Source organism: Schistocerca serialis, chromosome 8 (assembly GCF_023864345.2).
Source record: "Schistocerca serialis cubense isolate TAMUIC-IGC-003099 chromosome 8, iqSchSeri2.2, whole genome shotgun sequence".
In the NCBI taxonomy this organism is placed as follows: domain Eukaryota; kingdom Metazoa; phylum Arthropoda; class Insecta; order Orthoptera; family Acrididae; genus Schistocerca; species Schistocerca serialis.
In genome coordinates this window covers 598,133,549-598,148,687 of record NC_064645.1, presented here as the reverse complement: position 1 = coordinate 598,148,687, position 15,139 = coordinate 598,133,549, and the positions used below count along the sequence as shown (strand labels likewise).

The 15,139-nt window shown below is 37.5% G+C and overlaps 1 protein-coding gene across 1 annotated transcript; it reads left to right on the top strand.

Annotated features, from left to right (window-relative positions):
• Window positions 1–8,914: 8,914 nt before the first annotated feature.
• LOC126417149 (uncharacterized) lies at window positions 8,915–12,188 on the top strand. Its single transcript, XM_050085046.1, has 3 exons — window positions 8,915–8,935; window positions 11,125–11,259; window positions 11,343–12,188. Exons 1-3 carry the CDS (start codon window positions 8,915–8,917, stop codon window positions 12,186–12,188), a joined length of 1,002 nt encoding a protein of 333 aa, XP_049941003.1.
• The last annotated feature ends 2,951 nt before the right edge of the window (window positions 12,189–15,139 follow it).

Here is a 15,139-nt window from a genome sequence, read left to right as displayed (position 1 = left end):
TGGAAGTGGTGGCGGCAGTGTGGAGCTGGATGTCCAAACTGAAATTCTGCCTCAGAATGAATTGCCAATGGACGGCCATTCGTTGGCCTAAATACTGTCCAGTGGCAGGATATCTTGGGATCTATTTGCAGTCATGTGAATTATGGAAGCAAGTAGGTTCCCACAACCTGTGACCTCTGGCTGCGCCATTTGGGCCACATAGTGGAACACTAGGAAATCTGGTTTTTTTTTTTGTGTGAAGTGGTTGTGTGGTGAGCAAGCAGCCCTTGACACTGGGATTTCTGATGTATTGTTGACCTTGCAGGTGTAACACTGCAACATGTTATAATTTTGAAGTTAGGTATCTTAATTCACTGTTACCTAACAACATTCCATTGCCACATTGTTACAAACACTTTACAAACTTTCTAAACAGCATAGCAATACATGAAATTACAATATTTTACAACACATTTTTATCATATTGCTTCATAGTCCACAGATAATTTGTGTTATTTTGCAAATTTTCCTCTGTTAACAATATTTTTTACTCACTGCTGGCCCTATTTTCACAAAAAATAGTCTCACTGCCTGCAGCGGGTCTTTTATGTAAGTCGTCCTTTACATTTTCATTAGGTCCATAGGTAATATGGTGCTCGCCATTTTCCAACATGAAAAGGCAAATAAATTTGCTACTTTACTATACTAGCAATGCTTATATTTTCTCATTACTTAGACATTTGTTATTCATTATAACACATACACATAACTCTGAGTACAGAAAATTTGCAAAGATATGTGTTTGGAAATCAAAAGAGAATCAAAATTGATTTACTGACTCAATTGCTCTCTTCTTAAATATGACCAATTAACTTTCTTGAAAATTCAAATTGAGTTAATGAAATTTTCAGCAATTTTTTAATGAGATGAACATTACAGTGTTATAGGAACGAACTTTGCAGCAGTGCATATATATATATATATATATATATATATATATATATATATATATATATATATATATATATATATATATATATATATATATATATGTGTGTGTGTGTGTGTGTGTGTGTGTGTGTGGTACACAAGAGATTTTCATTATCATCAATTTTTTTATGGACAGTATCAAACTGTTACTGACTAATGTTCCATACTTTTAAGCAGGTTCTCATCAAGCTGCCTCATATTGCTTACTGGTAGACATGTCTTTACAAAAGACCAACACTCTCATGTAGATCAGTACACTCTCTCATTTATCAATGCCTGCCATTTCACTTATTTCTTTACTTACAAACCTTTTGCTGAAGAAGACTTTCATAAAAGAAGCTACAACAAAGACAGGGTCCCTAATCATCACTGTTTCACTTATGTTTGACATTACTTCTTTAATTTGTATGCCTCATTTCTCCTCAGTTTATTAATACATCATTTCTCCATATACAATATTACTTCATTATTTCCTCAGTTCAACACCAAACTGCATGCTTCATTTATTTACAAAAAAATGACTTTAGTGAATGACACTCAACAGCAACACCCCATATTACTGGGAAAACATATCTTCTTATTACATAACAGACCAAAAGTATTTAAATGAACACTTCACTTTCCTCACACCTGAGGGACTTTTTCATGACACACCTTGGTTCTTATTAAATTTACTGTAGGAGATCTTCTATATTTTTACTGCACTATTCTTTACTTTGGCTTGAAAATGGCACACACTCACTGAAAGATGAACTTTCATACAGACAGCTGAGCTTAATTTCACTTTAAACTGAACCATTGACTTTCTCAGTTTCATATACTTACACAACTGACAGTGGTTTATACAATTTACAGATCTTTTCCTTCTGCTGTTGTAAAAATTTCCATTAAACTTCATACTTATAGTTTCTCAGTATGTTCGGACAATTATACTTTTCTTATAATTTAGCTTAGTTCATATTTTAATTTGCATTTTTGTCTGAAATAAATACATTATCATTGCCACAAGGTTTACATCATTACAGAGACCAAAACTGACACAAGCCATCTTCTTGTCAATTTTAGCAGAATTGGTACAAATTTCCATCCTCTTATTAGTAATGTCTTTTCAGTACGTATACCTTTTGACAGATTTTTTTCAAATATTAACATCAATAAATGTCTTAACTGTACATACAAGAATGAATAATCAAAAAAACTAAGTAAAGTATCTCAAACTATGGAAACTCCAGGTAGATATGTCAACAGATCAGGGAAAGGTAGATTGCTAGTCATCATAAAGAAGGCACATCAAGTTGCAGACAGACACGATTAAAAGAGAATCACATATAGCTTTTGGCCACAGCCTTTGTCAATAAAGACACACACACACACACACACACACACACATTCAATAAAGACACACAAACACACACGACATTCATACATACTCACACTCTTAATCACCAACTCCAGCATCTCAGGCTGGTACGGCATTCCAACCGGAGATGCTGGAGTTGGTAGGTAGCAAATTCAGTACCTAACAACTTCTTTTCATTACGCACTATTCTTTAGAATTTTGCCGCAAATAAAAATTCGCCATTCAAATATTGGCTTCCTCCTATTAACATTAATCACACTTTTTGGTTTTGTGTCTCACTACTCTACTACCTAGACCAGTAGTAGTCAACTTGGTTCCTACCACTCACTGGTTGGTGTTCCAACTTTCATGGTGGGCAGTAGGCAATAGGGGTTTTATAAACATTTTAATTGGAGTTTCACAAAAATTTGATAAATTATGTGGTAACTACTATGATAATGCTTTAACTTGCTGTAACTCTGCTTTTTATTTTTTGTAAAGTAAAGTTATTTCCCTACTTTGTAAATCATCATTACTGTGAAGCTGGTGGGCAGTTTGAAAATTTTACTACAAAAACAGAGTTACAAGAGTAGGTGGTAGGTAAAAGAAAGTTAACTGCCCCTGGCTTAGATCCACTGCTTCAAGTGTAGCATTACTTCATGTGTGCTGACAAAGACAGTGTGTAGTACTTAACTTCAACATCACTAAAAGTTGCTCCAGGCACCTCATCACTGCTGTCTGGTATATGAACTTGTGTTTTCCCAAGTGTATTGACAATGACAAGGAGCATAACACATAGACAATGTAACAAATCTTGTGTGGAGGACCGTGTGCCTCAATGATACAGACAGCGGGTACCGCTGGTGCATAGGTGCATAGTGCAACCACAGTGGAAGAGTATCTGTTGATATGTGAGGGAAATGTGTGATTCCTGAAGAGGGTCATCAGGTTTTTCAATAGTTTCAGGGGCAACAGCCTGGATAATTGACTGATCTGGCCTTGCAACACAAATCAAAATGGCCTTGCTGTGCTGGTATGGTGAACAGCTGAAGGCTAGGTGAAACTACAGCAGTAATTTTTCCTGGGGCATGCTGCTCTACTATGTGGTTAAATGATGATGGCATCCTCTTGGCTAAAATATTCTGGTGGTAAAATTGTTGGATCTCCAGGTGGACACTACTCTGGAGGATGTTGTCATCAGGAGAAACAATACAGTGTTCTACAGATCAGAACGTGGAATGCTAGATCCCTTAACCGGACAAGTAGGTTAGAAAATTAAAAAAGGGAAATAGATAGGTTAAAGTTACTATAGTGGGAATCAGTGAAGTTCAATGGCAGAAGGAACTGGACTTCTGGTCAGGTGAATACAGGGTAATAAATGCAAAATCAAATAGGGGTAATGCAGGAGTAGGTTTAATAATGAATAAGACACTAGGAATGGAGGTAAGCTACTATGAACAGCATGGTGAATGCATTATTGTAGCCAAGGTAGACACAAAGTCCACACCCACTGTAGTAGTACAAGTTTATATGCCAACTAGCTCTGCAGATTGAAGAAATATATGACGAGATAAAAGAAATTATTCAAACAATTAAGGAAGATGAAAATTTAATAGTGATGCGGTACTGGAATTTGATAGCAGAAAAGGAGGAGAAAGAAAAATAGAAGGTGAAAATAGACTGGGGTAAGGAAAGAAAGAGGAATCCATCTGATAGGATTTTTCACAAAGCATAATTTAATCATTGATAACATTTGATTTAATAATCGTGAAAGAACATTGTGCATGTGGAAGAGACCTGGAATCACCAGAATGTTTCAGATTTATTATATAATGGTAAGAAAGCGATTCTGAAATCATATTTTAAATTGTAAGACATTTTTAGGGGCAGTTGTGGACCCTTGACTGCAATTTATTGGTTATGGACTGTAGATTGAAATTGAAGAAATTCAGAAAGGTAAGGAAATTAAGGAGGTGGGACTTAGATAAGTTGAAAGAACCAGAGGTTGTTGAGGTTTTCAGAGAGAGCATTAGGCAACAATTGACAAGAACAGGGGAAAAGAATACAGTGGAAGATGAATGGGTAGCTTCTAAGAGAAGAAATGGAGAAGGCAGCAAAGGACTACATAGGTAAAAAGACAGAGCCTTTTAGAAGTCCTTGGATAACACAGTAGATATTTAATTTAATTGATGAAGGGGGGAAATATAAAAATTACAGTAAATGAAACATATGAAAGGAATACATATGTCTAAACAATAAGATTGGCAGGGGATGCAAAATGGCTAAGCAGAAATGACTAATGAACTAATGTTAGGATTTAGAAGCATTTATTTCTGGGGGAGTGACAGATATCACCTCCAGCAAACTTGAAGAGGCCTTTGGAGAAGAAAGAAGCAAAGCAAGAATAATGGAATGTAGCCAAATTAAATCAGGTGATGCTGACAAAATCAGATTAGGAAACAAGGTACTTAAAATAGTAAATGAATTTTGCTATTTGTGCAGAAAAGTAATTGATGATGGCCTAAATAAGAGAGGGTATAAAATGTAAGCTGGCAATGGTAAGAAAAGTGTTCCTGAAGAAGAGAAATTTATTAACATCAAATATAAATTTAAATATCAGGAAATCTTTTCTGAAAGTATTTGTATGGAGTGTAGCCATGTATGGAAGTGAAACATGGGTGATAAATGGCTTAGACAAGAACAGAATAGTAGCTTTGAAATGGTGGTGCTACAGAAAAATGCCGAATATAGAAGAGTAGATCATGTAACTAATGAGGAGGTATTGAATAGAATTTAGGCAAAAAGAAGTTTGTTGCACAGTCTGGCTAGAAGAAGGGATTGGTTGACGGGAAACATTCTGAGACATCAAGGAATCATCAGTTCGTACTAGAAGGGAATGCAAGGAATAAAAATTATAAAGGGTGGCCAAGAGATGAAGCAGATTCAGAAGGATGCAAGCTGCAGCAGTTATTCGGAGATGAAAAGGCTTGCAGTGGATGGAGTTGCATGGAGAGCTGCATCAAACCAGTCTTAAAACTGAAGACTATAACAAAAAAACAACATATCATGTGAATATTTTGAACACATTTATGAATAATGAGCACTGGAAAGGGATGTTCACTGCCAGAAAAGAGTTAGTATACCTGAAAAGATGAGGTCGATTTCGATCTGATGACAGCATATGCCACTTGGGGGATAGTAGATGTACTGATAATTGTTTTAACATTGTCTGCCAACAGATAGCAGAGTGACATAACTACTGGAGCACCATCTGTGTCTGCCCTTTAATAGGGAATGTTCACAGGCAGAAGCTCACTGAGGGTGCAAATGTGTGAAGTAAGCAGGCAGTCATGGCATGGAGATGCACACGTGTTTCCTACAGGCAACTGAGCGAGTTTGTAAGGGGTCAAATTGTGGTCTTCTGAGTGGCAGGATGGTCCTTTCAGAGAATTTCCACACAAGATGGACGTGAAGGGTCAGTTGTGCGATGATGTTGGCATCAGTGATCACATGAACATTCTCATGCCTGTAGACAAGATTCTGGACGTCAACATGGCTCAGATGCCTGCCAGGATTATTGTATTGTATGGGCAGCAGTGGCAGATTGTACCACAGCACAGATTGGAGGGCTTGTGAGCCCTGACATGTCAGCCCCAACTGCTGCAATCCGGTTATTAGCAGAGAGATTATGGGTATGCACACTCCTAGCCTGCCCTCCACTCATGACACAACATCCATACACATGACTCAACTGATGCCATCAGAGGATTACTTGGAAGATGGAATGGCATGCCGTGGTCTTCAGTGATGAAAGCAGATTCTGTCTGCACACAAGTGATGGTTGTTTGTGCAGCACTGTCCAGTAGAGTGCATTCACTCAAGACACACTGCCCCCAGCCCAGGCCATATGGTCTGGGGAGTGATAAGCTACAACTCTCGTTCACTTTTGGTATTTCTGGAGGGGATGCTAACCAGCACTCAATATGTGCAGAATGTTGTTCTTGCAACTGGGAGGTGATGTGTTGTTCCAAAAAGACAATGTCCACTCACACACTCCCCTTGAAACTCAATGTGCTCTGGAAGACATGCAGTAACTTCTCTGACCAGCATGATCTCTGAACTTATCCCCAATCAAGCATGCGTGGGATATGATGGGACAAGAAGTGACTTGTGCGAATCATCAACCAACAACTTTTATAGAACTGCATGAACAGACTGAATAGTGAATGTTGTGAATAGTGAATAGTGTATACACTGATGAAGATGCAAGAGATCACAGCTAATTTGGGACAGAAATCTTTGGCTTTACCTAATGATGAGGTTGCTCATCGGGCAGTGACAGTCAACTGATTAGGCACATAGTGATCAATATATAGAAACCAAATAACCAAAACTGGGACAAAATGCTGTATGGCAAAAGATTCAGAAATGACCAAAATATGGGACAGAACCCCAAACAGAAAAGATATATATATGAGTATAACAGAAAGGGAAGAATGGTTACATCCAGCTATGGTAGGTACCACTTGCCACATGGTGAGCCCATTGAAGAGTAGTGGACCCTTCACCTAATTTCTTTATTTATCTTCCAAAAGGGCATCATTATTTTCTCAGATATGTATGTTTCCCAATTTTAGAAAAGGAACAGACTGATATAGATTGTTTCTTGAACACCTCACAGGCATTAAATACAGTTTCAGATCAATAATGTTCTTTGAGCCAAATGTTCTATTAGATTAATTCTTTGGCACTTTCATATGCAGTCCAACAATTTTGAATGGACCATGATATACATGCAAAATCTTCTTTATTTCGTCGTTTACTCTACTGGATTTAACCAAGACTAAATCCCTGATTTTAGAGCTACTTGGTTTCATATTTTTCTCATGTTTCTTTTTTCTTTCTGATGCCTTTTTTTCATTATTTCCCTTTGTAATCTGATCCTCTCAGCCTGAACTCTTTCACTTAGTGTCAGAAATTCAATTTCTTTTCCAATAATATTAGTAGGTTTGTCTCCAACCACAGCTGGGAAAGGTCAAACCAAGTAGATTTTTTTGCAAAATTATTAACTATATTCTCAAAATTCTGTATATGTCTGGTCTATGCAATCTATTAATCTCCTTCATTACTCTTTCGTTCAAGTTCCCTGTGGAAAATATGTACAGATTTTGATGAGGTTAATTTTCTGTATTACCACACCTTGCATAAATATTTCTGAAACAAACTGTGGCCCATTATCCAATAAAAGTGATTTTGGGATGCCCACATTGTAAAAATAATCAGTTTCAAATTTTTTGACTGTGGTTTTGGTGTTGGATTAATAGGATAAAGTTTGACATTTTTGGAAAATATGTCTAAAACTACAAAAATATATTTACTACATCCTATAGATGATGGTAGGAGGTATAGTAAATCCACAGTAAATAATTCTCTTAGCTCATTAGGAAGAGCTGGATGCAGTAGACCATTTCATTGTAGACCAGTTGTTTTTCCTCTCTGACATTTATCACACCCTTCCAATCTCTTCTTCACCCTTCACCAAAAATTGTCAAATGTTACAGTTTCCTGAAGTTTGTCTACAATTTTGCTATTATCATAGTGCCCATAAGAAACTTGATGACTTAAATTCACTATTAGGATTCCAGTCCTGATCAGCTGACACTGGAAACAAGTTTCTAGATAGGTGGGGAACACAGCATACATCCATCAGCATTATATCCTGTCCATCAGTTTTAGCTAATAATTGAATAGTGCCCTTTTCTGTAGCTATTAAGGTTTCTTTACACCACTTGGCTGTTAAATTTTGTAAAGTCTGTAAAGTAATTTGAACATATGGTTGTCTTTTAACTCTGTTATTGGCCCATAATGTTGCTGTATCTGATTCAACTGAATAAGACTCTTCACAAACAAATATCAGCAAAGCACTATAATTTTTGCAGCTATTTTTACTTCTGTACAGATTTTGTCCTTTTTTCTGTCAGAAATCCAATTTTTGCCATCCTTCATACAGTGGCCCTTTCTCTTACAGTAGCTGAAAATGTCACTTTTCTTTCACTCCATCTTAACAAATTTGCCTTTACTATTTTATTTTTGCTTTCCTGTATTTACCCTTAATGTGATGACATTGGTTGTTGAAGTCTGCATACATGTTGTACATCAGAAATCATGTTGTCAGTCTGGAAATGGATGACACACAATGGTTTCTTCATCTGAGAGAAGAGGAAGGATGTACTGGATGTCATGTCAGGAGCATACAGGAGTGAGGTAAAATCTGACAGCCCAAAGAATCAGCTGATGGTGTCCTGTCCAAAATCATGTTGGCTGTTGTTATTAAGCAAAAACACCCCCCTGAAGAGCTTCCCACAACACTTTGATTTGACAGCCTTCCACAAGCTCATCAGGAGATTCCAGCAGCATGCTCCTAAGATAGTTTGCCTCTTATGAGGAAAATATATTTGCATCACACCATGGCAGTCTCCAACAATGCTTAGCATCACCTTGGGTGATGATGGTTTGGTGTCTTATCTTTTTCAGTGGTGGAGGATCCACATGTTTCCACTCTTGCTTTTCTCCTTTGTCCCAGGTTCATAATGACATGCCCAGCACATGTCTGTAGAGATTAGGCAGGTAAGGAAGTCATTTGGATTGCACTGAAACAAAGTCATCTGGATTGCCCTGAAACAGCTACAACATTCCTGTGGCTGCCGTAGGTCGACAGGCTTTTTGTGGTTGGGAGTAGATGTGGACATATGTCATGCCAGTATGTCATGCAAGATGTTAAAAGCTGATCCATGACTGATTTTCTCTCTATCTACTTTTATCTTGATTATGACATGCTGGTCTTTTAGCACTTCTCTTGCAATTCTCAATTATTCACAGAGACATGGTCTGCCACTTTGTTCTTCATCATTCATACTTGTTTGACCACAATGGAAATGTACGCCACCTAACCATTATATTGTATGATGCTGCATTGATGTCATACACTTCCACCAACTCATCGTGGATTGTTGCACCAGTGTTCCTCTCCAAAAGCAGAAAATGAATTACTACACAGTACACACTTCATCAACAAGCTGTGTCATTTTGATTTACCCGTCACCCTCATCCTAGCAGTGTGCTATGGTGTCATGAAATAGCGATTTCACTAAGTACCAGGCCTGTGGACATGTGCCTGCAAACAAACAAAAAGTAATTATGTAACTTTTTTTTAATTTGATGGTTAAAATTTTATAACTCCTCCATGTATGTGCAGCAAAAAATGTGTAATGTCTCTCACTGCCAGGGAGCCAGACTAGCAATATATTCCTTCACTATCTTATTTTGCATATGTCAGTCATTGAAATCTCGCCTTTACTGTTCATCCAGACGTGATCTGTATTGAATTTCCTATTATATGCCATTGTCCAGAAGTCCAGCATAGTTGATAAAAGAGAGCCTACTTCCTACACAGGGTGTTGGTTGGCCTGCAGTTGAGAGTAAAAATTAATCATGAGACACTTGGCTTATAACAGTGTTAATAACAGGTAGCCTAATTAGAGGCATTTTTAAATGTAAAATAGGACTTTTATGAAAACAACAAATAAAAATATTTTTTTCTGAATAAAGTAATAAACACAACATATAGTTACTGCTAGCTGACAGTTAGGAGCTGCCACTCATCCTTAGCAAGATTGTAGCATGATTTCTTTCATGCAGTTCTTGAGCTCTACATGTGGGGGATATCTCCACCCGTGAGAAGGTAATTAACATAACTGCTAATTATGGATGGGCAGTGGAAGAAAAGAAAATCAGTGGCAATTGCCCTTTTAGAATGTGAACATGTGATTGCAGTGCCCTGTATTTGTACCTCTTTTGATTAATTGTATTTCTCCAATCCCTGATGAAGTTGTGAAGTGCAGTACAACCTTCCAATAGACATCTGGTTATCTGGCAAACAGACTAACTGCATTGAGCTCTGATATGGATAATGCAGCTCCTATGCCCATTATAAACTAAGAAGATGGTGGGTTTTACCACACTATTAAGGACAGATATAGATCTTTATGGTAGTGATTTTGAACATGATGAATGTCTCCTGTATCTCAGAATCATATCATATTCAAAGCTTTGAAATAATACTTTATTGACCAACTAACAAAACTGCTACAGTACTCTGTGTCTTTATAGTATTGTCTTATAAACTTCATCTGGAGACTACATTCTGTTCAGAATGAAAGTATATATCAACTGAGACATTATGAGCCTATTGAACTGCTTGCTGTTACCTTGTAATTGTGTGTATGTGAAGCAGCTAGAAATTCTTTCCTATAAAGGCACCACATTTCTAGTTTGTGGGTAAAACAAGATAGTGAATTACAGTGCTTGTCTGCCTGACACTTTTTCATTATCCTCTATTTCCAAACGTTGCTTTACTTGTAGACAATAGTCTGTTAACGTTATATACCAACAAGTAACCAAAATTATTTGGCATTTTAGTCTAACCCTTTCACTGCTCTGGACGTGTTAATGTGCACGCCCTTGTACCTGTCCCTGGGTGCTCTGCACATGTTTACGTGTGGCACCAGTCCTTCTACCTGGTACTCTGAACATGTCTAAGATTACAGAGATATTTAATAAAACACTTAGTTTCAGATATGAACTTAAGTACACAAGAGCATTGTAACTAAATATTTATCCCATGTAGTAAAACATTCTTAATGTGGTAGCGTGACACATCAGCTGGTTTTTTTTTCCATGCCAGAGTACAGCAAACGAAGCATGGGCAAAATGTGTTACCTTATATCAAGTTTTCTAATGATGAGTTATTGTTACAGATGAGAATACGAGAAAAAGAGGAATGTTTGTCACTCACGAGACAGCAAAACACAGAGAAACTGCATGTTCTTACTGTTCTGGAGGAACAGAAAAATAAACTGACATCATCAGCTCAAAACAGAAAAATAAGACAAGTAAATTATTATTTCAATTAGTCAAGTCTAAACTTACTGGTTGAAATGCATTCAAAGAGTTGTAATTTGTTTTATGTTTATAGGTTGAGGACTGTCTTCAAAAGGTGGCAGAATATGCTGCTGACTGTGAGAAATTATCACAGTTATTGAAACAACTAAATGAACAGGCTGATATTCTGAAAAGAGAAATAAAACTTCTACAATTGAAAACAAGACCCCATCCATTACCTGCTACAGAGCAGGAAAAGGAAATGTTTGAACCATTTTCACCTGCAGCTAAGAATGAAAAGAAGGAATACCTCAACAAAAAGGGAAATACTGAAGTAACAGACTTCCAAGTGCAAAATGATCAACAAGAGACAGAATCAGATAAATCATTCACAGAAGAAGAAGAAAAAGAAGAAGAAAGAGAAGGGAAGGAAGATCATCACATGGGTGTTCAAAATCTTCTGGAGAATGTTCTGAAGCGCTTTACTGTCCCTAAAAAAGACAAGCAATCTGCAACAGAACATTCTAAAGAAATAAAAAATTCAGAGGGTGTGGAAGATGCCACTGATGTGACGGATAATAATATCAGACAGTGCGTGCATGACTTACTTCCAGCAATCATCAATGAAGTAGGCCAGTTGGATATATCTTTAGGTTTGACAGTGATTGATGATATTATTGACAAATTGAGTTTTAGGCTTGAATTGCAAGAAGATACAGACAACATTAGATACATATTAAATCAAATAATTATAGATCTCTCATCCAAGGATGTCTCTAATCCTGAACTTGCAATTAGTGAAACAATTCAAGATCTTGAAACAAAAGAGGAACATGATGATATCACAGAAGTGAAATTAATATTATATCATATCATCAAAGATACTATGACAGTTATTGCAGAAGAGGATTTCACATCTAACAATATAAATTATACTTAAGAAGCATAGGACACTGACAGAGATACTGGACAGGCAATATACAATTGTGTGCAGAATCTAAGAATAAAAGTATCTTTCACAGATGTGTCAGTGCCAAGTAACATAGCTCAATGAAACTAGGACCATACATAGAAAGAACTGTTACAGTAAAGTATGGAAGATAACTGAAAAAATATGCAATGAGGTGAACAGAAATAACATTTTCATTCAAGGATAATAAGTACACAGAAGTCACAGCAATTAATGACAGTCTCCTGGCCATTATAAAAGGCAGGCATGGTTCTTAATAGGATTTTTAATCACCACAGATGGCAACATGCTCTGAAACATGCTTCCATGCTGGTCACAAGGTCGGTAACGAGTTCATGCGATAGGGTGCACCATTCCTCCACCAGTGCGGTAGACAACCGTTGTATAGTCCTTGGTGCGTGTGGATGTGTGGCAATATGTCTCCCCAATGCACCTGACACATGCTCGATGAGATTTAAATCAGGAGAATAGGCAGGCCAGTCCATTCGCTGAATATCCTTTCATTCCAAGAGTGGAGGAGCTCTTGGAATGAGCGGATATTCAGCGAATGGACTGGCCTGCCTGTTCTCCTCCACCTACACTGTTCAATGCAGTTGCACCTGTAAAAAATGAAGTGAGGGGTGAATGCACCCCTGAAAAAATATGCTCTGGGAATGAGTACAATTCCATAATGATTGGTGAATGTACCTTGCTCAAAGATTTGGATGTCAACATGCCTTGGCAACATCATACCTCCCCACACAATAACACCTGGACCAGCAAAACAATCCTGTTCAATAATACTGGACATATCCTCATATAACAAGAGTTGGGAACATGTAATGCCCTTATGAACATCATTAAACATGATCATTTTGGTGGTCCTTCTGTTATTGTATGGGAAGGCATAATGCTGCAGGGGTATTAAATCAATCAATGGCCCTGCAGGCACTTTCTTTGGTGACTCAGGATTCCAATTGAACAGCCCACTTGGTGCCCACAGGTGGGAAAAGAATATACCACACCAAAAGAGGGGTTCATCAGAGGTGCTTGTCTACATGCTCATTTCACAGATAAGTTGTTGAGCCAGGTGGTGTCATGGAACTTACTGTCAACCTTGATGAGTTTCATCCATCTGCTGCGGTCTTCAGCGAGCTCCTCCCATTTATTACATTCAGTAGCAAATGTATTCACATCACACTTAGTGTGCAATGTTTAAAGTGCAAAGCTGATCTTCTAGGGGGTCTCTTGTCATGTGCTATCTCACTAAGTAAAGAGCATCAAGGAAGTCAGCAATGGTCCATATCATCAGAGAAGAAACAATACTGTGTAAGTAGCAAAACACAAATTTTGCAGGAGAGCCAAAAAACTGTCTAGAACACCTGAAAGACATGAAATTTGCCTTATTGCACTACAATGATATTCCTGATTGTAACAAAAAGTGAAACAAAGAAAATACTCTTTAGAAAACTTAATTGTGCCAGATATGCAAAATTATCTCAGTATTTAGGAAGAGGAATACTATTTACACAGTATTGATTTGTCAGTCTCCTGTATGACTTACCATTTTTACATTGTTATTGAAGCTGAGGAAACACTTCTGCAAAGAGTTTCTTGAAAGACTTTATAGAAAAACTTCAAATATACATAGGGTTCACATAGATCTGATAGTGTCTGTAGATTGCTAATTGAAAAAACATGCCAAACCCTTAGGAACAGTGATTTGAAATTGTTTTAAATGATCCCATATGGTTTCCTGATTTTCAGTCATTCTTTATATAGTTTCACAAAGCAAACTTCTCGAGAAATTTTTCTCAGACGTCTTGATGTTTCTTGCCATACTTCAGTGAAAGTGCACTTGTAGTAAATAATACCATTTGTAAGGTACTGTATCGCCATCAGGTCCGTAACTACTGGCTCACCCTTTGCAGCTCTTCCGCGCCTCATTGAGTCATACACCCACAGACTTCTCTGCATAGTTGGTGAAAAAGGAGTAATCTAGGTAATGGACTTTGTAAGGTCATGGCTTTCTTCTCACCTCTTTAGAAATCAAGGCATATTGGCTAGGAAGTGTAGCTTCACACTCTTTGATCTTACACTCAATGGAACTGGCTCACCCTTTGCAGCTCTTCCGGGCCTCATTGAGTCATACACCCACAGACTTCTGTGCATAGTTGGTGAAAAAGGAGTAATCTAGGTAATGGATTTTTTAAGGTAATGGCTTTCTTCTAACCTCTTTAGAAATCAAGGCATATTGGCTAGGAAGTGTAACTTCACACCCTTTGACCTTACACTCAATGGAACTGGCTCACCCTTTGCAGCTCTTCCGGGCGTCATTGAGTCATACACCCACAGACTTTTCTCTGCATAGTTGGTGAAAAAGGAGTAATGTAGGTAATGGACTTTGTAAGGTCATGGCTTTCTTCTCACCTTTTTAGAAATCAAGGCATATTGACTAGGAAATGTAACTTCACATTCTTTGATCTTACACTCAATGGAACTGTGAACTGAGTCACATTCCATCTGAGTTTGACCTTTCTCCAAATATTTTTGCGTAATCAATACTCCTGACTCAATTGCTAATATTTCCATTTTGATATGTGCAGTCGTCAGAATACAAAATATCTGGGACTGGATTTTTCTTAATCGTTTTGGATAATGTGTCCATGATACAAGTGGCAAAACTTGATGCAACCAATTCACACTGCATTTCATTGAACCAGTAACACATTGCATCATGACTTTCTAAATTATACAATGAAACAATGGAAAATCCAGGATGGAATGTAACAATACCAGAGAAGGAAAGTTGCCACTCATCATATAGCAGAGATGCTGAGTCGCGATAGGCACAATAAAAAGACTCACACACTCATAGTTTTTGACCATTAAATCCTTTGTCAGCAGTAGACACACGCGCACACACACACACACACACACAC

Coding starts and splice junctions, on each gene's coding strand:
- LOC126417149 (XM_050085046.1), top strand. CDS start 8,915: ATGTCTGTAGAGATTAGGCAG. Junction 8,936..11,124: donor TGTCTGTAGAGATTAGGCAG/GTAAGGAAGTCA, acceptor TTATTGTTACAG/ATGAGAATACGAGAAAAAGA. Junction 11,260..11,342: donor AAAACAGAAAAATAAGACAA/GTAAATTATTAT, acceptor TTATGTTTATAG/GTTGAGGACTGTCTTCAAAA.